The sequence below is a fragment of the Suricata suricatta genome, chromosome 2, assembly GCF_006229205.1.
Source record: "Suricata suricatta isolate VVHF042 chromosome 2, meerkat_22Aug2017_6uvM2_HiC, whole genome shotgun sequence".
Taxonomy (NCBI): Eukaryota; Metazoa; Chordata; class Mammalia; order Carnivora; family Herpestidae; genus Suricata; species Suricata suricatta.
In genome coordinates this window covers 63,047,491-63,075,086 of record NC_043701.1, presented here as the reverse complement: position 1 = coordinate 63,075,086, position 27,596 = coordinate 63,047,491, and the positions used below count along the sequence as shown (strand labels likewise).

Sequence of the window (27,596 nt, the reverse complement as noted above, 5' to 3'; positions counted from 1 at the left end):
TCAGGTCATCATCTTGGAGTTCTTTGTGAGATCAAAACCCTCCCCCTCATCAGGCTCTGTGCTGACAGCTCAGAGCCTGGATCCTGCTTTGGATTCTGTGCCTCCCTCTCTCTCTGCCCCTTTCCCACTTGTGCTTTGTCTCTCTCTCAAAAATAAGTAAACATTAAAAATTAAAAAAAAAGATTTTTATAGTAAATATCTTAAATATGTGGAATATAAGATATCTTTTCAGATATTTATAGTAGAGCTGTTTTTTCAGTATGTTAATGGGCTCAGTGGTTTTGTGACTGGGATTGATTAAATTATCATTGGATTGAATAATAGGGATGCTTTTAATTCTAAGAGGAAAGCACTAACATACCAACTCTGCAAGGTAGAATTTTACCCATTTTTCATGAGAGGCCTAGAGAGACTAAGGGTCATAGCTAAAGAGGGACTGAACAAGAATTTGAGTTCAGATCATTTGAAAAAAATCATCATAGCATTTTATTGATCCTTATAAAGGAATAATTTTTGGCTAAGTAATGAGAATACACAAATCGTTATCAAAGACAGTTACTTAAAATTACTTTGATACTGTTGATTATATAATTTGCACTAGCTTGTTAAAAGGGTCTTAAGGACAGGGGCACCTGGGTGTCTCAGTGCGTTAAGCGTCTGACTTTGGTTCAGGTCATAATCTCACTGTTGGTGAGTTTAAGCCCCCGCATTGGGCTCTGTGCTGACAGCTAGGAGCCTGGAACTGCTTCGGATTCTGTGTCTCCCTCTCTCTTGGCCCCTCCCCCACTCGCATTCTGTCTCTCTCTCTCTCTCTCTCTCTCCCTCAAAATAAACAAACATTAAAAAAGGGGGCGCCTGGGGGCGCCTGGGTGGCTCAGTCGGTTAAGCCTCCGGCTTCGGCTCAGGTCAGATCTCACGTTCGTGGGTTCAAGCCCCGCGTCAGGCTCTGTGCTGACAGCTAGCTCAGAGCCTGGAGCCTGCTTCCGGTTCTGTGTCTCCTTCTCTCTCTGCCCCTCCCCCTCTCATGCTCGTCTCTCTATGTATCAAAAATAAATAAAACATTAAAAAAATAAAATAAAATAAAATAAAAAAGGGGGTACCTCTGGGTGCCTGGGTGGCTTAATTGGTTAGGTATCTGACTTCGGCTCAGGTCATGATCTCAGGTGTGTGGGTTAGAGCCCTGTGTTAGGCTCAAAACCTGGAGCCTGCTTCAGATACTGTGTTGTCATCTCTCTCTGCCTCTTCCCCACTTGTGTTCTTTTTCTCTTTCTCTCAAAAATAAGCATAAAAAAATTATTTTAAAAGGGCCTTAAGGGCAACTTAATTTTGTTCACTGCTCATTCTCTAGCACATAAAACAGTATCCAGAACATAGTATAATATGCTCAATAAATATGTTGAGTGGATGAATTTGAGTTTATTTTATTACATGTAAAATAATAGAATAGTGCTAATCTGGGTGATAAGGGCTTAAAAATACACAAGATTTTTTCCATTGTTTGGAGACAAGATACTCAGAACTTGATGGTGATATTCTAGAAGGTTTATTGATTACTGGAAATTATTTAGATGATGAAGATGATGGTGGGGGCCTTGGAGACTGAGGAAGAAGGAATCTGAAACACTGAGGAGGCACAAAAGGCAAGGTGAGCAAATATGATAGGAGACTATAAAAAAGAAGGATTAAATAGGGAACTGGGAGAATGGGGTACTGACAGGAAATGGAATGGAAAGTCTGTGGAAAAGATTCAGTTTGAAAGTTTAACTTTTGCAGTGATGGCAAATGGTTAAATAGATACACATCCTATAGATGGCTGGGAATAGGAAATCAAACAGGAATGAATGGTGAAATCTGAGATTGATGATGACAAATAATGGGGAGGATTGAGCCTTGAAGGACCACTGCATATTAAAAGAGAAAGAAGCAATTATTTAAAATAAAAAGTTTCAGAAGGAATCGGTAATGTTCTTCTTGGTACATTTTTTGTTTTGTTTTAGGATATGTTTCTGTTCATCTGTAAGGGGAGGAGGGGATTGAATGTGTTAGGTTGAGGAAAACATGATTTAATCAGGATTAATTTAGGTGGTATCGCTATGTTCTAGGCTTTGAGAGCTAAAATATAAATATCTCAGTTCTTGGTATGGGGTGAAGTGGATGATCCAATTTTGGAAACTAAATGTCTAATCGTTATTTCAAAATAATAGGGCAAAATGTAAAACCAGTGTTTTAAAAAGGTAAGTAATACGTGCTTTGGGAAGTTAAGAAGGGAAGATATTAGCATGGGACAAATTTTATGGCTGAAATAGTTTTTTAGTTAACCTAGTTAAATTTTTGTGTCCTCAGGAGGTTGATCTGCTAGAGACCTCAAAGCTAGTTTTGTATCAGAGAAGTCTAAGTTGTGAAGTTGAGAATGCTTCAGGGAAGCATTACTACTTAAATGATCCCTGAAGGTTTGGTAAGATTTTTGTTGGGTGGGGTGGATATATATAAAGGAAAATTAATTTAGAAAATTTGAAGGGCAATTAGTAGGGGCACCTGGGTGGCTCAGTTGTTTAAGCATCCGACTTTGGCTCAGGTCATGATCTCACATTGGTGGGTTTGAGGCCCATATCAGGCGCTGTGCTGACAGCTCAGAGCCTGGAGCCTGTTTTGGATTCTCTATCTCCCTCTCTCTCTGTCCTCCCTCTGGTCACACTCTGTTTCTCTCTCAAAAATAAATATTTAAAAAATGGAAGGGGAATGAGCAAAGATATGCAAGCAATAGAAAAATACTGGCATAATCAGAGGATTTATATGTTGGAATATTAGTGTGGAACAAAGTAACCTGATAATGTCAAGATTAGGAATTTAACTGTAATTACTATGAGGTACTATCTTTTTTCTGAAGAGGGCAAGACTAGGAAACTTGTTGGCTTTGAAGCATATTCTATTCAGTGTTTAAGCAGTTGTTCTGGAATAAAGGGCTGGAGCAAATGCCTTTTTACAGAATAAGACATCTAGGCCACATCTTAGACCTACTAAATCAGAATCTCTGGGGTAGGGCCTAGGAATCCCTAATTTTCAACTACCAGTGTATGAAAAGTAGCAGTTTGTGAGTTTATGTTTTAGAACTACTGGTTTAAAGTTGAAGTTAGAATAGAGAGAGAGACCACTTAGAAAATTATTTCGACAGCCCAGGTCTGAGATCATAAAATGGAGACAGAGAGAGAAAGATTTGTTTGAATCCTGTTAATTAGCTTTGCTACACATTGTTTTTAGGTAGGGAAAGAAGAGAGGACCCAAGTTCTCTAGGCCGAAAGAAATGATTCAAAATAATGATAGAAGGAATACTTAATTAATTCTGAAGAGGACGTTGTTTTACTTAAGACTAGAATGAAGAAGGAGAGAATAAGATTATTGCCAACTTTGATTGTTTCAGTCAAAAATTATGCTCTTACCTGACGGCATACTTATTTCAAGACTGAAAAAGCAAGAATGAACCAGCCTAGTAGCCTCTATAGGTTGACTAAAAGATAAAGGCAGGTTTTTTTGTTGTTTTTGTTTGATTTTTTTTTATTATAACAGGCTCTAATATTACTTTTTGGGAGAATATTTTCCCTTTTCTGCTTTAGGCAGGTAGAGTTTACCAGTGAAATAAGTTTTCATGTCACATGATGAGTCTGTAAGTATTTTCTTTTAGCCAGTGATTTCAAGCTATTCTCCAGGAAGCCTTAGGCTTGTCATGGAACTTAAGTGGTAGGTGGGAGGAATTACAGGCAGGCCTATTTCCCTGGCACCCTCTTTAACTATAGAGATAGCAAATACGAGGTACAAATGCCTACTGTACCTTTTAACAGACATTACTGAACACTTAAGGCCTCCTCCTGTTGTATTTGCTGGGGCCTCCTTAGCATAGCACTTCAAGTTGACATTAGCAATTGTTGGAGAAAGCATAGGAGATTAAAGCTAGTTTTCATCTTGGAATCAAAATACATGCTTAGATTATGGTTTAAGAGTTCATTTGTGGGGCACCAGTGTGGCTCAGTGGGTTGAGTGTCTGACTCTTGATTTCAGCTCAGGTCATGATCCCAGGGTTGTGGGATCAAGCCCTGCTTCAGGTTCCATGCTGAGCATGGAGCCTGCTTAGGATTCTCTGTCTCTGTTTCTGTCTCTCTCTCTCTCCCCACCTTTCTCTTCCTCCCTTTGCCCCTCCCCTATACATGGGCTCACTCTTTTGCTTTCTCTCAAAAAAATAAAAGATTTCATTCATAAGAAAATTTCGGTCAGTATTCAAAAAACAGCTTTGAAGGCCACAACTTTAATGTCATTTTTTAAAATTAAATTTTAAGTTTTGAAACAAGGTAGATTTACATGCATTTCTAAGAAATAATACAGAGAAATTCTTTTTTCTTTTTCCAGTTTCCCTTAATGGTAACATATTGCAAAACTGTAGTACACTGTTGCAACCAGAGTATTGATGTTGATACACTCTATCCATTTTGTTCAGCTTTCCCTAGTTGGATTCTGTGTTTGTGTGTGTTTAGTTTTCTGTATTTTTATCACATATGTAAGGTTTCTGTATCTACTACCACAGTTAAGGTATAGAGCATTTCCATCTCCACAAGCTTTCCTGGACCTTATAAACCACACTAATCTGTTCTATATTTCTATAATAGGTCATTCAAGACTCTGACATAAATGCAATTATACAGTATATGAGCTTTTTGGGATTGGCTTTTTTATTTCACTCAACATAATTTCCTTAATATTCATAGAAGTTGCTGGATCTATCAGTTACTTTAGGGGCACCTGGGTGGCTCAGTTGTTTAAGCATCTGACTCTTGATTTTGGCTCACATCATGGTCTCAGTGTCATGAGATTGAGCTCCATGTTGGGCTCTGTGCTAAGTGTGGAGCTTGCTTGGGGTTCTCTTTCTCCTTCTTTCTATGACCCTCCCCTGCTTGTACTCACTCTTTCTGTCTCTCTCAAAATAAATAAACATTTTAATTAAAAAAATAGTTCCTTTATATTGCTAAGTAGTTTTCCATTTAATGTCATTTTCCCATTTGGTAGCTGCCACGTAGAACATGCCACGTCAGGGACATGTGGATGACTCAGTTAAGTGTCCAACTTTGACTCAGGTCATGATCTCACACATGGTTCGTGCATGGGTTTGAGCCTGCATCAGCCTCTCTGCTGTCATCCCGAAGCCTGCTTTGGATACTCTCTCTTTCTCTCTCTCTCTGCCCCTACCCCACATGCTCTTGCTCGCTCAAAAATAAAATAAAAAGAAAAAAACAGGCAGCTTCAGAGTTTAACTTTTAATTTTGCAGAACATGTTGTCTCTCATTTTCTTTTGTGAACTTCCCTGCTTCTGTTTTCTCCTAATGTCTCAATGCTCACTTCCATTGAGGACTACTGGGAGCACAGTTTAAAAAGTACTAATGTAGATAGCTTTTTTTTTTTTTTAACAGAAGAAAGTTTTACAATCCATGAAGTATGTTGTATTATGCTTTACAGGTATTATGCTTCACACATGTGATGCTTTACATTGATGCATGTGGTATTACTGCTTTTTAATTAAAAGTAAGCTTTTGAGGAATTTGGGAAAATGTGATTATTAGGTTTGAAGATTCTTTGTCCTCTGTAGTTGTATATTGAGCAGTACATTCTAAGGTATGTAGTTGTGGGCCATATGACAAGTAAAAAGTAGAAATAGGTAACTATTTTAGAAGGAAGTTGCTTTTATTGTATTCTCAGATGTGAATAAAGACTAACCTTATTCTAAGAGCAGGTTTTATTATAGGAAATAGAGATTGTATGTTTAGGTTAGACTCCAGTCTAACCTGTCAATTCTTTCAGTCACTGAATTGCTTCTTTTATTTTTTAAATTTACAAACCACATAGCTTTAAAAAACAACAACAACAACAACAACTCTTTATTTTTTTATTTATTTTGAGAGAGCAAACCAGGGGAGAGGCAGAGAATCTCAAGCAGGCTCTTTGCCACAAATTGTTGAAATCATGACCTGAGCTGAAATCAAGAGGTGGACGCTTCAGAAATTGAGCCACCCAGGCACCCTCTGAATTGCTATTTTTAAACACCACATATGGGGCACCCCTGTCTCAGTCAGTTAAATGTCTGGCTTCAACCTAGGTCATGATCTTGGGGTTCATGGGTTCGAGCCCCACACTGGGCTCTGTGCTGACAGTGTGGAGCCTGCTTGGGATTCTCCCCCCGCCTCTCTGCCCCCCCCCCCCCCCCGCCCTCTCCCTCCCCCCCCCCCCCCCCCCCCCCCCCCCCCCCCCCCTCTCTCTCTCTCTCTCTCTCTCTCTCTCTCTCTCTCAAGATAAAGTTAAAAAAAAAAAGGCCACATCTTACCAGATTTTATTCTGTAGTTTGGTGATCTCCAACACTTCAGGGGATGACAAATACTATTCATAAATGGGTGGTGCATTAAAAAACTGGTAGTATTGAAATTCTCTTAACTTGTGGATGCTTTGGGGGGTGGTGAAGGAGGAATGTACCAATATTTCAACTGATGTTTAAAAGTTTTCCCAAAACCTTGGTAGAAGGAATGGTATCCTGTTATATAATGACAAATAGTTCACTATATTCATACATGTATTTTTAAATTTAATGGACTTCATCTTTCAGAGCAGTTTCAGGTTCACTTCAAAGTTGAATGTATAGATTTTCCACATGCCTCCTCCCCATGCTAGCACAACCTTCACCATCATTAGTGTTCCTCATTATTGTGGTACATTTTAAAATTTGATGAACCAGCGTTGAAACATCATTATGGGGGCACCTGGGTGACTCAGTCAGTTTAACATCTGACTCTTTACTTTGGCTCAGGTTGTGATCTTAGGATTCAAGAATTCAAGCCCCTGCATTGGGCCCTGCATTGGCAGTGCAGAGCCTGCCTGAGATTCTCTCTCTGATTCATGCTTTCTCTCTCATTGTCTCTCAAAATAAATAAATGAACTTATTAAAAAAAATAGATAAGAAACATCATCATCAAGCAAAGTATATAGTTTACATTGGGGTTCACTCTGTCTGCATGTATTTTTTAAAAAAGGTTATTCTTGACACTTTAATATTTTGATTCCAGTGTCAAATTTCTAGTGAGCTAAAAGATAACATAAACTGAGTTGTAAGCCAGTGTGAAGTTCCCAAAAATGCTGGCAGATTTGGGAAAGTACTTTATTCTTGACCCTGTAGGGATGAGGTGTAGTGCTCATTGGATAATATCACAAGGATTGGCATTGATTTATTAAAGTCTTTTATCAGAGCTAATTTCTGTTTTGACAGAAATTCTCTAAAAAGAATTTCAGGTCTAGATGACGTATTAATCACCATTACTGTGCACCCAGATTTTTAGTTTAATAATTGAAACTGTGTTTGGAGTTTGTAATAAAGAAGTTTGTTGAATTTTTTTAAGTGAAACTACTTCTTTCAAATTCTCTGAATTTGAAGTCCATTACAGAAATACCTTTCACCTTTTTTGGCAATAATGGATTTTGAAATACATCAGAAATTCTGTTTTTTTCCCCCATTCAGATCATATTTACTAAGCACTACAGTGTACAACAAAAGTGCATTTTATTTTTTAATTTTTTTTTTTTTAATACGCTCTACCTCCAATCTGGAGCTGAGTCTGAGATTAAGAGTCACATGTTTCACTGACTGAGCCAGGCAAGCACCAAATTAGAAATTCTTTTTTATTTTTTAAGTTTATTTTTGCGAGAGAGAGAGAGAGAGAGACAGAGGGAGAGGGAGAGAAAGAGAGGGAGAGGGAGAGAATGAGCAGGGGAAGGACAGAGAGGGAGAAAGAGAATCCTAAGCAGACTCTGTGCTGGCAGCACAGAACCAAATGGGGGATTCAGTCTCACCAATTTGTGAGATCATGATCTTAGTTAAGATCAAGCATCAGACATTTAACCACCTTAGCCATTCAAGCTCCACCCAAGCTCCCCCCATCAAAAATTATTAAATTACCTGAATTTTATAGGAAATCAGTTGAGAATTGTTCTCCAGTACTGATCTTTTAGGAACTTTTTATCTGATCACCATAGTTAACACTAACTGAGTGCCACACACAATTCCTTAAAACATTTCAGAAAAATATGTTCTGTGATTATTCCTATTTACAGAGGACAAGCTAAGGCTTCAAGAGAATAAGTAACCATTATTAGTTAAGTGGCAGAATGGTGAAATCTGAAGCACTTATACTTTGATACTGAACTTAGTAGTAACAGTTGGAATTGACTAAATAGGATCCAGTGAAACACTATGAAACTCTTAAAGAATCAGAAAATACACTTTTTGAACATTGAATTTTATATATAGGTTTCCATTTTTTCAAGTAGGTCCATGAACTAACTCTGATTACAGGAATACAGATTTTTCTAAATAGAGATTTTATTTGTTATAAAAGTATTATAATGTAGGTTGGTGTAATTTTTTTTTTTAGGAACCAAATGGTCATTAAAGGGAGTCTCAAGTTAAAATTTAACTGATTAGATAGGTGGTCTGTGCTTAACAAATAGTTTTGTATAAGAATTGAGTATACTTGTGCAGATTAGTAATCTCAGATTTGGAGCATAGTTCCTTTAACTTCAGTATATTAGTGAAGCCTGTGTTTGTTCCTGAAAATAATTGAGAATTTGAATATCCTTTGATTATGTCCTTTGCACCATCCCTGAAATATTTTAAACCCAAATTTTAGACTTTGAGCCCGTTTTTCTCCACTTCTGTAGTGTTTTAATGCATTTTTGTGGAATGGATGTAAGTTCACTAAGTAGATCAGGTTTGAGGGAGGAGCAAAGTGGGTTTCATTATCATTCTTTAAATGTGATAGAATAAATGTCATCCAGGTGTCCTGGACTGAGACATTTATGTATTTATTTAATTTCTTCTCTTTTTGAGCAAGGCAGTTGTCAGTTTTTTCCTCTTAACTATAAATTTTAGATTATTTTATCAGTTATCTAGCAAACTTTAATTTCAGGCAAAGTAATATATAGGTGTTGGAATCAAACTGTTAGGATTCAGATTGTTTCTTTTCCCCCCAAATAATTATTTTGAGAGAGAGAGCATGTGAGCACTTGAGCAGGGGAGGGGTAGAGAGAAAGAGAATCGCAAGCAGGCTCCATGGTATCAGCACAAAGCTAGGTACTGGGCTCAATCCCAAAGACCCTGATTCGTGACCTGAATGAACTGAGATCAAGAGTCAGATGTTTAACTGACTGAGCCACCTAGGTGCCCGTAGGGTTCAATTATTGATTCTATGATTTATTAGCTATGGACCTTTGGACGAGTTTAATCAATCTTCTCTGTAAAATGGGGATAATAAAGGTACCTACACCATAGGTTCATTGTGAGGATTAACCATTGTAAGTATTGAGTATTTGTTATCACTCTTATAACTTCTATTTGGGGAGGTTTGAGTATCAGGTAAATGCTTGTAGAGCACTGTCTGATACTATTATTAACTCAGTTGGAAAAAAAATCATTCTGTTGACAGAGTTATTTTTTGTTCTATGAAATCTGGTATTTATTCTTTTCTTTCGATTATTAGGAATAATTCGTTAATATACTTGTGATTATAAGGGGTAAACTCTAAGATCAAAAACCTAACTTACCTCTGTTTATAGTTGAAGTCCACAGAGCAGTGAAATGACTTGTCCTAAGTTTCATAGATAATAACTTGGTAGTAGATCTTATTTTATTTTTTTAATGTTTTTAAACATTTTTTTTAATTTTTGAGAGAGAGAGAGAGAGAGAGAGAGACAGCGTGAGCAAGGGAGGGTCAGAGAGAGAGGGAGACACAATCTGAAGCAGACTCCAGGCTCTGAGCTAGCACTCAGCACAGAGCCCGATGCGCGGCTTGAACCCACCGAACTGTGAGATCATGACCTGAGCCGAAGCTTAACCGACTGACCACCCAGGAGCCCCCAACCAGTATTTTTTAAATTGTACTTTAGTCAACTGCTATAGAGAAAGAAATCTTAAGTGGAAAATCAGGGCAGTTTAATTTCTAATTCATAAAGAAATCTTAGGTATGTCGTTCTTCACAGTTTCTTTGAAGTTTATTTCATTTCCACTAGTAATTTAGCCCCAAATTCACTTGCTTATTAGTGAGATGTATCCAAAACATAATTGATTTAATTTTAATATTGATTGAGCTCTGTGTAAGTTACTTATAAAAGATATAAATATAACGATAAATGACTCTTTCTTCAGAGAGATTATGTCAGGGGTATGTGGGTGGCACTGTCAGCACAGAGCCTGCTTCTCTCCGTCTCTCTCTGCCCCTCCCCTGTTCACATGGGCTTGCTTGCTCGCTTGCTCTCTCAAAAAACAAACACATGCATTTAAAAAAAAATTATTTTAGAATATACTTTTATTTGTAATTCTAGGAACAAAGTTTCCTTCTGCTTTCATCCTCCTTTTTGGGTATGATATTCATCTTTTCAGTGGTATTTTTTGCTTTCTGAATTTTTTAACATGGTCTTAAAAGCAGCCTCAGTCTTAATCTGATAGACTATTTTGAAGTTGCTTTTCCTAGCCTTTTATCTTTTATCTTGTTTTTCCTACTTTAGGGTTTTATTTGTTTTTGTTTTGGTATTGTTGTCTTTGCTTTGCCAAATCTGTTTTTAATACTATATTTTCCCAGTTTCTCTTTAGTTTGATTTGATATTTAGCTTTAATTGTTGCCTTTACTGTGTTTACATTTATTTTCATAAAGAAGTGAAGAATAAGTTTATTTTTTTTAAGAATTAGCTGCTGTCTTTGTGTGAGTCCCTTTGGGTTTTTAGTTGCCATGTTAGACCGAAGTGTCTATAATTTTATGCCATTTAAAAATAGCTCAATACTCCTCTATGTTCACTTGGTTTCTAGGTCTATTCTGGATAGCAGGTTTTGTGAAGACATTTATTCTTTCTTGGACCTCAGATTTACCAGACATCTCATGGTATTTCCTTTTATATTATTTCTTTAATGGCTGCCATTTGTTCTCAGTGTACTTTGTATATATTTTACTTGCCAGTTGGATAACCAGTTTCTGGTTTTACATACAAGATGTGAAAGCTTTCTGGTAATTGTTTGGATTGTGTTGAATTGTTTTATCTCTAGTAATGCGTGTGTGTTATAAGCTCATACCATTTCTGCTTACTGCATTGGCTTTCCCTTTCTTTTCTTCTTATTTTTCAAGACACAGCAATTTGACCCTAATGAATATATGAATTTATTAGGCATCAACTACTTTTTTAAACAGGGTGGGTTTTCTGGTGATAGAGTTTTTGATATTAATGAATATATTGAATATTTGCTATTTTATGGTCTCAGTAGATAGGACATCTTGACTTCTGGCCTCTTGTGAATAAATTATTGAGATCCTCTTCCCTGTTGAATCAAATTCAGAGTCTGTGGTTCTGTTTGAGATGTGATGTGTGTCTATCCCAGGGAATGAGGTTCTGTGTTTTGAGAGCGATGCATTTGTGGAGAGGATGTCATGAAGTTGCTGTTATAGCACTTAATTGTATAGATTGACCACTCCTTTGGCTAATGAGGCCAGGACTGTGGTTTCATTCTAGGTGCTCTAATTCATTCACCAGTCCATTATCGAGTGCTCCAGGCACTGTGCAGAGTTTGAGAGACAGGCAGTAAACATACAAACACAGGCTATTGTCTGAAGTAGGTTAATGGCAGGCTCTTCACTGCAATTTAAAAATATTTTTTTTAACATTCATTTTTGAGAGGAGAGGGGAAGGACAGAGAGAGAGGGAGACACAGAATCCAAAGCAGGTTCCAGGCTCTGTGAGCTGCCAGCACAAAGCCCAACGCTGGACTTGAACCCACGAGTAGTGAGATCATGACCTGAGACCAAGTCGGACGCTTAACCAATTGAGCCATCGAGGCTCCCTCTTCACTGCTATTTAAAAATAGTTCAAGTGTAGGGGCGCCTGGGTGGCTCAGTCGGTTAAGCGTCCCGCTTCGGCTCAGGTCATGATCTCACGGTTTGTGGGTTCGAGCCCCGCGTCGGGCTCTGTGCTGACAGCTAGCTCAGAGCCTGGAGCCTGCTTCAGATTCTGTATCTCCCCTCTCTCTGACCCTCCCCTGCTTGGGCTGTCTCTGTCTCTCAAAAATAAATAAAAAACATTAAAAAATAAAAAAAAATAAATAAAAATAGTTTAAGTGTAGTATTTATTGAGGATTATATATTTATATGAAAATGGAGCACACTATTAGATACATTCTCAAATAGATTCTTTTGAGTTGGAACTATTATTCGGTTACCTAAAAGAACACATAATGATTTGATTTCTGCTTTCTGGTTGCTGCCTCTAGTTAGAACAAAAAAATACATTACTAAATATTTAACAACATATGCCTAAAATATAAGACTTCTTGTGAGTCTAAAGATATGCTGAGCTTAAGCAAATATTGTCACATTTGAATAGAAAAAAACTTATAGTTTGTGGATTGCTTGCATTTTGTCAATTAGAAATTTTATAATTTTATAGCTTTTTGTGGGTTAATGTGGCTTTAATAAAGCAACTCTAGTATGGTCACAGGAGCAGCAAGGAATGTATGGCAACTTTTCCTTTTTCTCATTCTGCTTTAATTATTTTTAAGGGATAATTTTAATTTGATGGAGCACATTGTAAAAATATGGCAAGTTGAAAACCATAATTTTTGAAACTATTAGAAGAATCACTTTAAATGAGGTCTAGACAGCTTTTCCGTAAGTAAGAGCGATTCTTCTTATGTGACTGCCACTTACTCATTGCTAAAAATGTGCAATGCTGTGTATGAAAATGCTTTACATTCATTATTTCATTTTCTTCATGGAAACCCTATGAAGATAAAGTCTCATAAGCAAGGACACTGAGGCTTAGGTTAAATAACTTGTATAGCTCATATATCTGGTGAGTATTAGAGATATGTTCCAGTGCCTTTTTTTTTTAATGTTTATTTAATTTTGAGTGAGAGAGACAGAGCGTGACCGAGGAGGAGCAGGGAGAGAGGGAGACACAGAATCCAAAGCAGGCTCCAGGCTCTGAGCCGTCAGCACAGAGCCCGGTGTAGGACTTGAACTCACAAACCGCGAGATCACGACCTGAGCTGAAGTCGGACCCTTAACCTACTGAGTCATCCAGGCACCTCTCCAGTGCTTTTGTTTTTAATTTTCAGGCACAAATGCCTATTATTGTATATTTTTATTATAATATCTTATAATCTAGTAGCTCTCCCCCACTATACACAGTTTAAAGGTGGAGGCTAATTTTCTTGGAGAAGTCAAACAACTATTACTTTACTTCCCTATTTTGGTATTTAATCTCATAAGGTATGAGCTCTCAATCTTTACTACCTGTGAAATAGAAATTAACCTGAATAGTTCTTCCCCAGGTTACTTGTAAAAATTAAAGGTAAATATGAGAATTACCATTTGAAGAAATCTTGCTCTTTAGTATTTCAGGTATAACATGGCAAAAACAATTTGTTGCCCTTTTTCTGTTTATAGGATTATCTGTTTTGTTCCTAAGTTGTACTATATTATTACTGAAAAGGTTTTTTTCCCCCCAGTTTTTATTTTGAGAGAGAGAGAGAGCAAAAGAGAGAAAGAGAGAAAGAATCCCAAGCAGGCTCCACACTGCCAGCACAGAACCTGATTCGGGGCTTGAACTCATGAACTATGTGAGATCATGACCTAAGCTGAAGTCGGACACTTAACTGACTGAGCCACCCAAGCGTCCCTTATTACTGAAAAGATTTTGAGTAGCTGTTTCACAAAGAGCACCATATACAAGTGTCATACAGTGAATTAGATTAGAAGCATTGATGTTGAAGTTGAGTATAGTCTGTTATTTGGCAAATTTGTTTGAAAAACACTTCAAGTGTATTAGTTTTCTCCACTAATTACCTGTATTCGGGGACATTCATTCTGGGGAGTTAATATTAAGTGAAGAAATAAGAGAATTCCCTCAATATTTATGTATTTATGTGGTATGGAAAGTGATAAACACTTTAAAACAGTGGATTTTATTACAAATTAAATAGCTTTCCTTTTATAATACATAAATAATAGAGTAGAATTGGTTCAAATCCTGGTTTTATTTTTTAAAAATGTTTTATTTATTTTTAAAGAGAGAGAGAGCACGAGTGGGGGAGTGGCAGAGAGTGAGAGGCACAGAGGATCCAGAGCAGGTTCCACCCTGAAGTAGAGTCCCATGCTGGGCTTGAGCCATGAGATCATGACCTGGGCCGAAGTTGGACGCTCAACCAACTGAGCCACCCTGGCGACCCCTCCTGGTTTTATTTCTTAAATTGAGCAACCTTGGTTAAGTTATTTAATCTTTCTTGCTTTTGTAATTTTCACTGGTAAAAGGGAGAGCCCTGTCTCAGAGTTGTAAGCATTAAATAGATGATTGATGTAAAAGCTTAGTAAGTACTCAATATTTGTCAGATCATGTCCTGAATCAAAAAGGCTTGTTTTGGATACCAGTGCTTTAAGAAATTCCATTTTATCTTTGAAAATAAGTAATATTTGTTGCTTCATTAAGCAAGACACCTTAGTTAATCTTTCTTTTTGGCATTTTTTATTCTTTCCCTAAGGAAGGTTATGATTCAGAAACCTTTTTTTAAATGTTTTGAATGTTTTATTTATTTTTGAGAGAGAGGGACAGCGTGAGCGGGGGCGGGGGGGGGGAGGTGGTCAGAGAAAGAGGGAGACACAGAATCCGAAGCAGGCTCCAGGCTCTGAGCTGTCAGCACAGAGCCCGACTCTGGGCTCGAACTCACGAACCGAACCGTGAGATCATGACCTGAGCTGAAGCCAGACGCTCAACCGGCTGAGCCACCCCGGCTCTCCAGAAACTTCTTTTAATTACAGTCACATAACTTAACTCCAAAATTAAATTAAATTAAATAAACAAAAGAGAGACTCCCTTGAGCAAATTACAGTTTTTATGGATATTTTAATGAAGAATACATTTTTTTCATGTATTTTACTTACTGTTTTTATAGAATAAATGTGTTAGGATTATGAAGATGATTTTTAATTTTTTGTTCCTTTTTCTTTTAAACAGGGTTTGTGGATGCACTTAGATGTTTGCAATGAGCACTGTGGCTGGCATGCCCCAGTGTTTTGGATACCAATGCATAGGACTCCATAGTAATCGAATTTACCAGAGGCGAACGTCATGAGCATAGTGATCCCTTTGGGGGTTGATACAGCAGAAACATCATACTTGGAAATGGCTGCAGGCTCAGAGTAAGTATTTAAATTATAAGTGTTTTGGGTAGGAAAGGCAAAATATTTTATATAGTTATTTTAGCATAACCAAGCAGTGCTTGGTTTGGATATACGGTTTTTTTTTTCTCATTTAGGATTCTTGTTAAAAATAAAATATGAGAAGGTTAAAGACAAAAATTCCTATAAAATTACTTTTTCAAACAACTTTTGAGCCAAAATGCTATATCTTTTTCCACTTTTTGTCTTTTCCATCTGCTAATTGTTGACCTTAAGATAATATATTTTTTTAATTATAAGATTTGTCATGTTAATATTGGAAAAGTAATTTGGTTTTAAAGTTGGATCTTAACTTTAAAAATATTCTTAAAAAATTTTTTTTAAATGTTTATTTATTATTGAGAAAGGGAGAAACAGCATGAATGGGGGAGGCGCAGAGAGAGAGGAAAACACAGAATCTGAAGCAGGCTCCAGGCTCTGAGCTGTCAGCATGGAGCCTGATGTGGGGCTTGAACCCACAAACCGTGAGATCATAACCTGAGCCGAGGTCAGATGCTTAACCAACTGAGCCACCCAGGCGCCCCAACTTTAAAAATATTCCAATAAGATCCATTTAAATGTGGGATTTGCCTTTCTAAACAGTTTTTTTAATTTGTATTTTTTAAATGTTTATTTATTTATTTTGAGAGAACGAGACAGTGCGGGAGTAAGGTAGGGGCAGAGAGAGAGGATCCCAAGCAGATCCCGCTCTATCAGTGCAGAGCCCCACACAAAGCTCCATCTCATAAACCTTTAGATCATGATCTGAGTTGAAACCAAGAGTTGGTTGCTCAACTGACTGAGCCACCCAGGTCCTCCTCCCTTGCTCCCTTGCTTTTTCAACAGTTGAATTGAAATAATTCAAGCCATTTTTAAATAAGAGAAAGGGATTATTTTCTGCTAGATTATTATTTTGATAACTTTTGCTTTTATCAGAGCCACTTATGTCAGATTCATTGGAAGGTTCTTGCCTTGCCTCTGGACTGTTTGGTCTAGGAAATTGTGTGGATAGATTTCATTATATATTGTTTTTGAATGACCAGTCATTATAACATTAGATATTGCTGTAAAGATTAATTGATTATTTATTTTTGGAAATTGCAAGGGATTCAAGTTGTAGTGTTGGAAGATGAAGAATGGGAAGATGCAAGTGTTCTTTGATTCAGTACGGATATGTTGGTCTAATGGTATTCTAATTGACCAGATAGCTGAACTTAATAGAAGTTTGAAAAAAGGAAATTTATTTTAGGGCCTCTGAAACTGATATATGGAGAGAACATAAATGCTATTTATTATTCTCCTTTGGATGGCATTTCAGGTGGTCTGAAGTGTTCTCACCACTTCTGTTTGTGCCATTGGGAAAAACCCAGAGATGCTTTCTAATGTTTCAGGTTAATATACAGTCTGTTTAATTGTATGCTTCTTGTAATGCTGTTTTTAAAAGCCATTATGGTTTATACACTATGTATAAATTATTTTTGTTGTAAAATAACAGATTTCCTAACAAGGTACTCTTTTTAAAAAATTTACATCCAAGCTAGCATATAGTGCAACAATGATTTCAAGAGTAGATTTCTTAATACCCCTTACCCATTTTGCCCATCCCCGCTCCAACAACCCCTCCAGTAACCCTCTGTTTTCCAAATGTAAGAGTCTCATGTTTTTGTCCCCCCTCTGTTTTTATATTATTTTTGCTTCCCTTCTCTTATATTCATCTGTTTTGTATCTTAAAGTCCTCATATGAGTGAAGTTACATATTTGTCTTTCTCTGACTGACTAATTTCCCTTAGCATGATACTCTCTAGTTCCATCCATGTAGTTGCAAATGGTAAGATTTTTTTCTTTTTGGTTGCCGAGTAATACTCCATTGTGTATGTATATGTGTGTACACACACACACACATCACATCTTTATTCATCTGTCGATGGACATTTGGGCTCTTTCCATACTTTGGCTATTGTTGATAGTGTTGCTATAAACATTGGGGTGCATTTGTCCTAACAAGGTACTCTTGATACCGTTAGTCAACTGCCCACTCATTCTGTCCAAACAGGGACACTACAGTGGAAGGACAGAAACTGGAAGCAGTGCTTGGGAGGTGAAAGGTTCCTAGTTTTTCTTAATGTAAAGCATCTGGTAGGTGCAATCCAGATCTGATAATAGTTGTAGGCATTTGTTGGTAAAGATTGTTTGATTCCTAAAAATAATCATCTCCACGGTCCTTTTTACTAATTTATTTTATGTTTTTTTATGGTTTTTATTTATTTTTGAGAGAACAGTGCGAGCAGGGGAGGGTCAGAGAGAGAGAGAGAGAGAGAGACAGAATCCGAAGCAGGCTCCAGGCTCCTGTCAGCACTGAGCCTGACGCAGGGCTTGAACCACGAACAGTGAGATCATGATCTGAGCTGAAGCCGGACGCTTAAGCGACTGAGCCACCCAGGCCCCCCACCATTGTCCTTTTTAAAAAAAATTAGTCGGGGCGCCTGGGTGGCTCATTCGGTTAAGCGTCCAGCTTCTGGCTTTGGCTCAGGTCATGATCTCATGGTTCGTGGGTTCGAGCCCCACGTTGGGCTCTGTGCTGACAGCTAGCCTGGAGCCTGCTTTGGATTCTGTGTCTCCCTCTCTCTCTGACCCTGCCCTGCTCATGCTGTCTCTCTCTCTCTCTCTCTCTCTCTCTCAAAAATAAATAAAAAGCATTAAAAAAATTTTTTTTTAATTAGTCTTTAAGGAATTAATACAAGATGTAATTTCTGAAATTTACATATTAGATTGGAATTTGTCTACCAAATTGCATGAGATACATCTGTGCTTTGTTGGCATGTCTAGTATTTGTACTATAAAGTAACTCATAGAATGGAAGATAAATTGTTATTCAGTTAAAAGGGAATGAATAATGTTGAAAGAGGACAATGTAGGGGATAACTTTTCCTTTTTTCTTTATTAAATGCATTTATTAGAGTACTTATAGAATAAGTATGATTTATATTAGCGAGCCAAATCTTTTTGGGTTCATGTATGGTGATTTTCATTATGCAGAGATCATCAATTTGTAGTTAATTACAAAATGACTATCTTTCTTTTTTAGGATTTTTTTTTCTATTCCACGTACAGGTATGTGTCGCTTGGGCATGCCTTTCCCCATGCAGTGGCCATTGAGAGTATAGCTGGTGCCAGTTTTTATTATAGGACAGCCATCAGAATTTCTGTGGCTTATTTTTCAAACTTTGAAATTCTCTCTTTTTTTTAATGTTTAGTTTTGAGAAATGCAAACAGAGTGTGAGGGGGAAGGGGCAGAGAGGGAGAGGGAGACACAGAATCTGAAACAGCCTCCAAGCTCTGAGCTGTCAATGTGGGGCTTGAACCTGGGAATGGCAAGATCATGACCTAGGCCAAAGTCAGATGCCCAACTGACTGAACCACCCAGGCGCCCCTCAATTTTTTTTTTTTAAATCTAAAACCTGGAAGCTTAAAAAGACCCTTAAATAACATTTTCCCCCTTTCCCTCAGAAACAAAACTTTTAGAGTTTCCTTTATAAGAAATTTTGATATCATTAATATGATGCTTTTTATTTCAAATACATAATCAAAAGTTGTATAAGACTTTTGATGCTGGGGAACAGTGCAGGGACTTCACAGTTTTTTTGTTTACTTTCTGTGAAGCTACATAATCATTTCAAACAATTATTTTTAAGAAAATTACACATTATTATATTCATGTGGCTATATAATACTAATTATACATTAGTTGTTTTTTTTTTTTTAAGATTGTACAGTACTACCATTAATGAACTATTTAAAAATTTAGGAGATACTCAGTGATTGTTTATTGAGTGTGTTAGTGTACTGGACCAAATTTATACTGTTTTTTAAGGCTATGAAAGAGAATTTATTGGATTACTTGTTCTTCTAGGCTATCTGTAGCATTTTATAGATAGGAAATTGCAATTGAACATCCAGGTCAGGATCCGTGCAGAATGGATTTGCAAAGCTCTAGTCCATTATTTCCATACTCAGTAGCATTTGCTTCTGGATTATTGTGTCTCTAAAATAAAACTCACTCTTCTCACCAGCTCCAGCTTCTTTATTATAAATTGGTGCTTTTCTCATCACTAAGTTTTAAAAAACCTTGGGTTTGTTTTGCCTTTCCTTCAGAGTTAGGGATCTTATATTTTACTTCTTTCTATTACCTATTACCTTAACAATAGTTGGCTCTCTATCTAAATGTTTGAACTAAAAAGAATAATTTTAAAATATTTAAGAAGTAACTGAGTAGTCAAGATTCATAGACTATGGTTTAGAGATACCTGTTTTAATAAGAATAAAATTTTGTTTCATTAGCCTACGTATTTTTTTAAGAAGTTATAAACATTCCATAGTCAAATTTGACTGAAGATGTTTTATTAAAAATAACTTTTTACAATACATAGTGTTAATAAAACAAATACCGGTGAATAGAAGTGGAATTGAAGCCAACTGCTACAGGGGAGACTCAAGATACCTTAAAAAAATTGCCTGTTAACTACTTAGATCTTAGCAGTAAATTTTTACCTGCATTGTCTTTGTCCTTAGATTTAAAAAATAAAAAATTACAGCTTCAAAGGTCAACATAATGACTGAGGTTTTCACTAGTGCCCGGAAGGATCCTGGGTACAATTTTAAAAATGTAGAAATGTAATAATATAGTTAAAGGGAAAAATTGAGCTGAGTGCAAGAACAATTTTTAAAAACTTGATTAACAAAATGACCATAAATGGAATAATCAAGAGACTGCCTTTCTTACCAGGAAGTCCTGTCTAAAATTTTTTGATTAACTGTATGTCTGTAAATATAGGCTAATACTAGAAGTAGATTTCTGGCTTTTAGCATCATTTCATAGGGTAAGACTAGTAATTCAAGAGAAAGCACATTTTGGATCATCATTTATTAGCACAACTACTTGGAGAGTGTTTTACTAGAGGCTCGGGTTACAAATGTAAAGTATAATCTTTTACCCCTACTCTTAAGGAATGTATAATCAGTGGGGGAAGTCAGAACTCTAAATCAGAGCTGTCCACTAAGAAAAACTACACAAAATCATGTCATGTGTACTTTAAAATATTCTCATGTCCATATTAAAAAGGTTTTTAAAAAAAGGTTAAATTAGTTTCATTATATATTTACTATGTCCAGAGTATCACCATTTTAGCATATAATCACTTATAAAAATATGAATGAGATATTTCATGTCTTTTCCACACTAAAAATGTTTAAAATCTGGTATATATTTTATACTTTCAGTATCTCTTAATGTCACCTAGCCACATTTCAAGTGCTCAGTGTATGTCTAGTGGCTACTGAATCGGATAAAGAAACTCTAGACTAGCTAACAACGAGATAGGACCTCAGAGAAGAAAATGGAGAAACCCAGGCTATAGGCTAGCTATGAAAGTTATAAAACTGAGATCTAAGAATCTTTCTTTCTGAATAAGAAAGATAAAGATAATACCTATGAGGTACATATTGCTATTCTTAATTTATAGGTGAGGAAACAAGTCACAGAGCAGAGGCAGAACTTAGTAATGTGTTCATTTTAGGTCTTTTTGGTATTATAGCTCTTTTTACTATTATTACAGAGAGTGATTTATGTAACATACTGTATTGATATATGGTTCATATAAGTAGTAGCTTCAGTTCTAGCAGTAGTAAATTCAGTATAATAAATGGCTACATATAACAAGGTATTCGCAGGTCTTTGCTCAAGGATAAGGAATGTTGAAGAAAACCTAGACTCCATTATCGTTAGACAGGAAAGTTGAGCCAGAATTCAAATTCAGCTGTATTAGAGTTGTATATTCTTTATTCTAATAAATAGAACGTACCTCCGCTCTTTCTTTTTACCTCTTCTGCCTCTGGCATTCCAGCAGTCTGAGTTCATAAATTGGTTAAATACACAAACAAACAAAAAAGATGGGAAACCCTTTTGGAGCTAGAAAGCAGGAAGACATATAAATGGGGAGTATTAAATTTCTTCTTTCGTAGCCTTTTTAAAAAAAGAAATGCCAAGCTACTTTTCTCTCTCACAGACTGGGAACAAGATTGCAAACATCATATTCCTTTTCATATTACTATTACTGTCTTGGTACTGTTAGACATCATTAATGTGAGCTTATTTTTGAATGAGGTGGACAAATGGGTAAATGTGACATGTGTAAATTAGAGGTGAATTATTTTGGAGGAGGGCTCCTAGTACTATGCCTGGCAACATATGAAATGCTAATTTGTTGACTGAGAGTACTAAAAAAAGAGATCATCTAGGTTTTTAGTTTTCTTCTACCGCTAACATACTAGTGAGCCCCTAAACATGATGATTATTGTAGACTTTGGTTATCTTAATTTGAAAAAGAGGGCTTCGATTGAGGTATTAATGTGATTATTGACTTCAGATTTCTGAGATTCAGTACATTTTTAACCACTTGTATTTTGCCATAATGTCTGGTATTAAGTTATTTCAATGTCACTAGAGCCACCTGCTGACATTACTTGTTAAGTGTTGCGATGCTCTTAGTCTGAATTCATATAATTGAAGATACTATAATGTTTTGTGTATAATGAAATGTTTTCAGTAGCATTTTACTTGTTCATTTTCGCTGAAGCTTAACATTTTCACTTAGGATTTCTTTACACATAATCCACTATCAAGAAACTAATACATTCTATTGCTTTTTAAGTTTTGATTTGCTTATCCTAATTTGGAAGTGCTTTCATTTAAAAATGGTTTTGTTTTAGTATTTGAAAGCCTATGTTACAGAACCTGCTAGCAATATTTAGAATGTTCTTCAAATGATGCTGAATTTCTCACTTGTTTCATCCTTAATCATAAACAATTTTTTCTTCTAATTTCCACTTATGATACTGTATACAAAGCTCAGTACATCCATACAACTATCTATAACGTAGTGTCTAATGTCCCTTAATCATCCCAGCAGAAAGCAGTATTATTTCCATTTTGCAAAAGAAATGCTGCAAAAGGAGGTTAACAAACTTCCCTAAGGCCACCTAATCAATAGAAAGTGGAGTTATGTTTGAACCCAGGGTTGCTTAACTCCCAATCCATGCTGCCACATAGGTCAGATGAGCCAGATTTTGTTAATGGATGCAGATGAGTTAAATGAAGTAAAATGCTACATGAAATAGACTGAGGACAATTGTTGCATCAAACCTTTCCATTTTAAAAAGTTTCCTGTATATTATTATTATGTGTCAAATTTTTGTATGATATTTTTGGGAAATAATAGGTTATAACAAGGATGAATGAAATTGACAAGTTTTGATCACATATCTGAAGGAGCATATTGAGAACTCATGGAGATCTTTTATACCCATTACTATAACACTTAGGGAGTCAGTCTGTCCATGTGCCATTTCTGATACCCAAGTGTGTGTTACACTCTTAACATTAAAACGAAAATTCGAGGTTTTACCTAAAACACTGATATAAACTTCCCATTAGCATCAAATGGCATTTTGAAGGTGTAAACAGAGAAGAAATTAAACTTTAGTTGAGGAAGAAGAAAATTACAGAAGTCCAATTTCTGAGGAATCAGTTGGGTTGTTTTTTTGTTTGTTTTTGTTTTTTTTGGTAAAGGTTTGTTTACTTTTGAGACAGAGAGAGTGTGCGCACACCTACACACAAGTGGGGGAGGGGCAAAGAGAGAAGGGGACAGAGAATCCTAACCAGGCTCCATGTTGACAGCAGGGAGCCCAATGGCAGCGCTTGAACCCATGAACTGTGAGATCATGACCTGAACAAAAGTCAGACGCTTAACCGACTGAGCTACCCAGGCACCCCAGAATTAGAGCTTATTTATTTAATCATTCTAAACTGTTCTTTTTCTCTGAATGCTTCTCTTAATTTCATGATTGGTACTTTGTCTTTTTAGATCTTCAGTTCACCTAACTTAGTTAAATGTCTGCAGTAAAAATACATAATGTGCCTTGGATGGTAATTTATGATGCCTTATTAAAGAATAAGGGTATTTTGGTATAAACAAGATTTTTAATTTGTAAAGTGGTTCCACAAAAATGGGGCAACATCTGGTAGATTACTATAGACAAAATGATAGTTGTTCTAAGTTTTTGACAGTAATTTATAACTTCAATTAGGACATGTGCAAATAGCCTGTTTTCATTTTTACAAATGGAAATACTACATAAAGGAATAATTTTAATTTTAACAAACAAATGTTCCCATATTTATGAAGTTTGAAGTAATGAAACTCAGGCTTTGTGTAATTCTGTAAAGTGACACGTACTACCATTTTGTAATATAAAAATGAGATGAAGCTGTTTATCCCATTATGTCACTAATCCATAGGCATATGGATATCCATAGTGCTATTTATATAGCACTCTAGTAAATTTCATAGGCATAGTGGGTACAGTTCTGTTGGTGGGAAAAGTGCTAGACAACTTAAGAGATCCTGGGCGTTAGTATTTTCTTTGCTGCTTTAACACCACATGGCTTGGAAGTAAGAGTTGATTTTACAGATGTAGAACTAAGACCCAAAATGGTTATGTGATGTGTCCCAAAGATACACAGTGACTTTGTGGTAGAGTTGGTGTTTGAATCTAGAGTTTTTTTGTTGTTATTGTTTGTTTTTGTTTTTTCACTGAGTCAGAAAATTATTTTAATAGTTACAAAACATTTTTTTTTTACAGAATCAGTATAAAATAGCAGTTGATTTTTCCATAATTATCAGAATTATTTGTACTTAAGGTCTTGGCTAAGTGGGGCCGAAATCAATACAAGGTCTTGGACTGTTGGCTCAGAAATCATCCTAGGAAGCCCACCGTGTTGATATCTGTCATGCTTAGCTCTTATGAGATGTCCCAGCTCTTTTATAAAAAAGTATCTTTTTATTCATTCTTTGGAGGCTTGAAGTGAATTCGGCAGCGTTCATTAAACACCTTCCAGCTCCTGTCATTTACAACTTCTTCAACGTTCAATTCTGACTGCATCCATTTCAACTTTGTTCTTTTCTAAGTTGCTTTAATAATGTTAAATCATCCAAATTCTTTTCTCTCTCTTCTCGGAGGTGTTTTACTACTGCTGAGGTCTGAACTATACAGTTTTTTATGACTCTGTCTCTGCTGGCATGGGCTTCCATCAATGACTCATAAAGTTGTTTACAGGTTTGGCTTGCATCAATTTTCCCTGCAAAGGAAGCTGTTGGAACCATAGTGTTTAATTCATGTACTATTCTGTCATCAATCGTCCTCATCACCTTGAGTAATTCCTGGAACTCGGCGAACTCCTCACAGTTCACACTGCCACTGGGTGCCGCCATATTGGGCCTAGAGTTTCTGAAACTAGGATCAGCATCTGGTCTGTAAAGCTGGATTTTGTACCAGGTGATCTTCAGAATACCTTCTGGGACAGTGTCTAAATATCACTTTGGAGCAGTGGAGACTTTCCTTGAACAGTTCCTGTCCTGTTGCACTCTGTCCCTAAATAGGGATCCACAAGTAGGACTCAGCAACTGATCCTCCACTCCTTACTTCATTATTGCATTGTCTGGGGGTCCAGAAACTGCCCTTTATACTAAACCAGTCAAGACTGATACGGAACAGATGTACTACCTACAGGTCTAGGCTAAAACAAATCTGCTTGTAGTCTGAGGGAAAGGAAACCATACCCAAACACTCCCTTGGAGCAAGATATAAACCAAGCCTACCACATCTTTGTTCTATCTGGTCTACTACAAGTCTTAGCAACAGTATTTCATTTTTCTCCAGGCCACCAACATCACCTCAAGGAGTCAAAAGGAGATTCTTAGAGTAGCTAATTTGGATTAAGTCTTGACCCTTTCTCCTATTATCTGTGTCTCTCACTTTGGTAATTCCTTGGGCACTTCTGAATTGTAGGTCCATTCATATGTTTGAATCTATGTACTGTTCTCGCTTTTATTAATTCTTCCACCTGCTGTATACAACTTGGCTTTTACTTTGACTATGCTACTGTGACATTGAGGCTAATGCATTGTTTTCAGGTCTTACATGGCTTGTTTTCTCAGGAATTGATACTATGACTCTCAGTACCTTTGTTTTTAGTGAAACAATGTTTTTTGTAGTTTGGGTTTTTTGTAGCAATGTGTAAATAACAAAATTTATAACTTTAGCCTTTTTAAGTGTGCAATTCAGTGACATTAAGTACATTCACAGTGCTGTGCAGTCATCTCACACTTGTTTCCAAACTTCATCATCATCCCAAGCAGAAACTTTGCACTTCTATAAACCTCTCTGTCCCCTCCAGGCCTTAGCACCTGGTGACCTCTATTTTACTGTCTCTCTCTACTTGCTTCTTCTAGATACCTTATATAAATGGAATCATAAAATATTTATCCCTCTTTGCCTTCTTTTACTTGGTGTAGTGTTTTCAGAGTTCATACACGTAGTAGCAGATATCAGCATTCTTTTCTTTATGGTTGAATAATATTCCATTGTATAGATGTACTACATTTTGTTTATCCTTTCATCTGTTGATGGACATTTGGGATGTTTCCACCTTTTAGCTGTTGTAAATAATGCTGCTATGAACATTGCAAAGTATCTATTTGAGTCTTTGATTCAGTTTTTTGGGGGATATATACTTAGGAGTGGAATTGCTAGGTCACAAGTTAATTCTATGTTTAACATTATAAGAAGCCACCAAGATATTTTCCGTCTGGTTTTCTTTTTATACCTTAATCTTTTTTTTTTTAATGTTCCCTCTCCTATTAAGTATTCATGTTTTCTAGGAGTCTCTACTTATCTTATTTTGTACTGCCCTGGAGGTTTCCTCCACTTCTATAACTTTCACCATTTCCTACATGCTGATGACTTCCAAATCTTCATCAACCTAATTCTATCTCATGAGCTCCACCCATTACCAGACCTCCCAGGTATTTCAGGATATGGAGATGTGTGTCTCTACAGTGTGTGTTGTAGAGAATCCTTCTTCACTTTTCAGATTATTTTGGAATTTAAAATTAAATTAAATTTAGAGCTAGAGTTGGCAGACTTTTTCTTTAAAGGGCCAAAGAGTAAATATTTAAGATTTGGAACAATATGGTTTCTGTTGAAACTACTCAGCTCTGTTACAGAGAGCCAGACAGTATGTATAAATGAATGGGCATAACTGAGTTCTAATAAAACTTTATTTCCAAAATCAGGCATTGTGCAGGCTTTGGCTTAGGGATCATAATTTGCCAACTTCTTGTTTAGAGAAAGTAAATATTGAGTACTCTTTCAGAAGAGTTCCGTTCTTCTCTGATTTATCTGGCTTAAGCAAGTGCTGTTCAGTGGTATGACTTTATTTTACAATGTAAAAACAACTTGATAGGAATTTCTTATTTATTAATAAATACTTAAGGGCTTATATTCTATGATCCACTGTTTTAGGTGCTGGGGACACATCTCCACTTCAGTGTCTTACATTCATGTTTTGCTTTTCTTTTTGTAAAATGGAAAAATGTCACTTTTAAGTAGAGCCTTGTTCTTTCACTTGTTCTTTGGATCTCATCTTCCCTTATCTTTTTTCAGGATCTCTACTCTAACCTGCCAGGTATCCTATATTTCCTGCATCTTTAAATTTCTTTCTAATTAGATCATTCCCATCTCAGACAAACATCTTAAAACTACTGCCCCCTTTTACTTCTTAATCCATTTTTCAGTTCCTCTTTATAGCAAACTCCTTGAAAGAGTTTGCATTCAGTATCAGGCCACACAACACCACTATAAATATCTGTGTTGTCAAACTAATTAGTAGTCTTCAATAATTTATATACATTTATCAGCCTTTGATATAACTAACCATTTTCTCCTACTAGAAAGATTTAATTCTGTGGGCTTTGTAGTTACCGCACTTAACTGGCCACTCTTTTTCATTTTTTGCTTGATTTTCTTCCCTCAAATCTCTTTGACTCTGTTCCAGGCTCATCTTTTTCTTTAACTAACTCCATCTCTTTCCACTTGCTTGAGCCAAAGTCCTTAAGTGTCAATCTTGGTCACCCACCACATCTAATTAATTGGCTAATTATGTGTTTCCCTCCAAAACACATTTAGAATCAGTACACTTCTCTCCATTTCTACCATTGTCCTAATCTAAGCCCTTTTCATCTTGTGCCTGGATACTACATTAATCTCTGTATTTCTTTTTTTCTGTCTACAATTCATTCTCTTTATGGAACGTAATACACTTCTTCTGAAGCATAGACCAAATCTTAAATCTCTCTCACTTGAAAGCCTTCCAGTCATTTTTGTTTTGTTTTGTTTTACTTAAACTACTTTTAGCACCATAGGCCC

At 36.4% G+C, this 27,596-nt stretch overlaps 2 protein-coding genes across 5 annotated transcripts in view; one reads left to right on the top strand and one right to left on the bottom strand.

Moving 5' to 3' along the window:
* KMT2E (lysine methyltransferase 2E) overlaps positions 1 to 27,596 on the top strand; it is a 105,376-nt gene that overhangs the window by 11,527 nt on the left and 66,253 nt on the right. For 2 of the 4 annotated variants that reach the window (XM_029927553.1, XM_029927532.1), the window contains exons 2-3: positions 10,883 to 10,955; positions 15,073 to 15,257. In XM_029927553.1, the coding sequence (XP_029783413.1) occupies positions 15,187 to 15,257 (71 nt within the window). In that variant the 5' untranslated portion in view covers positions 10,883 to 10,955; positions 15,073 to 15,186. Of the gene's footprint in view, positions 1 to 1,568; positions 1,646 to 10,882; positions 10,956 to 15,072; positions 15,258 to 27,596 lie in introns of all 4 variants that reach the window. The other 2 variants (XM_029927540.1, XM_029927548.1) reach the window with 2 other exon arrangements.
* On the bottom strand, positions 24,127 to 24,601 carry LOC115281921 (coiled-coil domain-containing protein 58-like). Its single transcript, XM_029927642.1, is given in 2 exon segments — positions 24,127 to 24,289; positions 24,292 to 24,601. Coding segments are annotated over 2 exon segments (429 nt in total). The 3' UTR covers positions 24,127 to 24,170.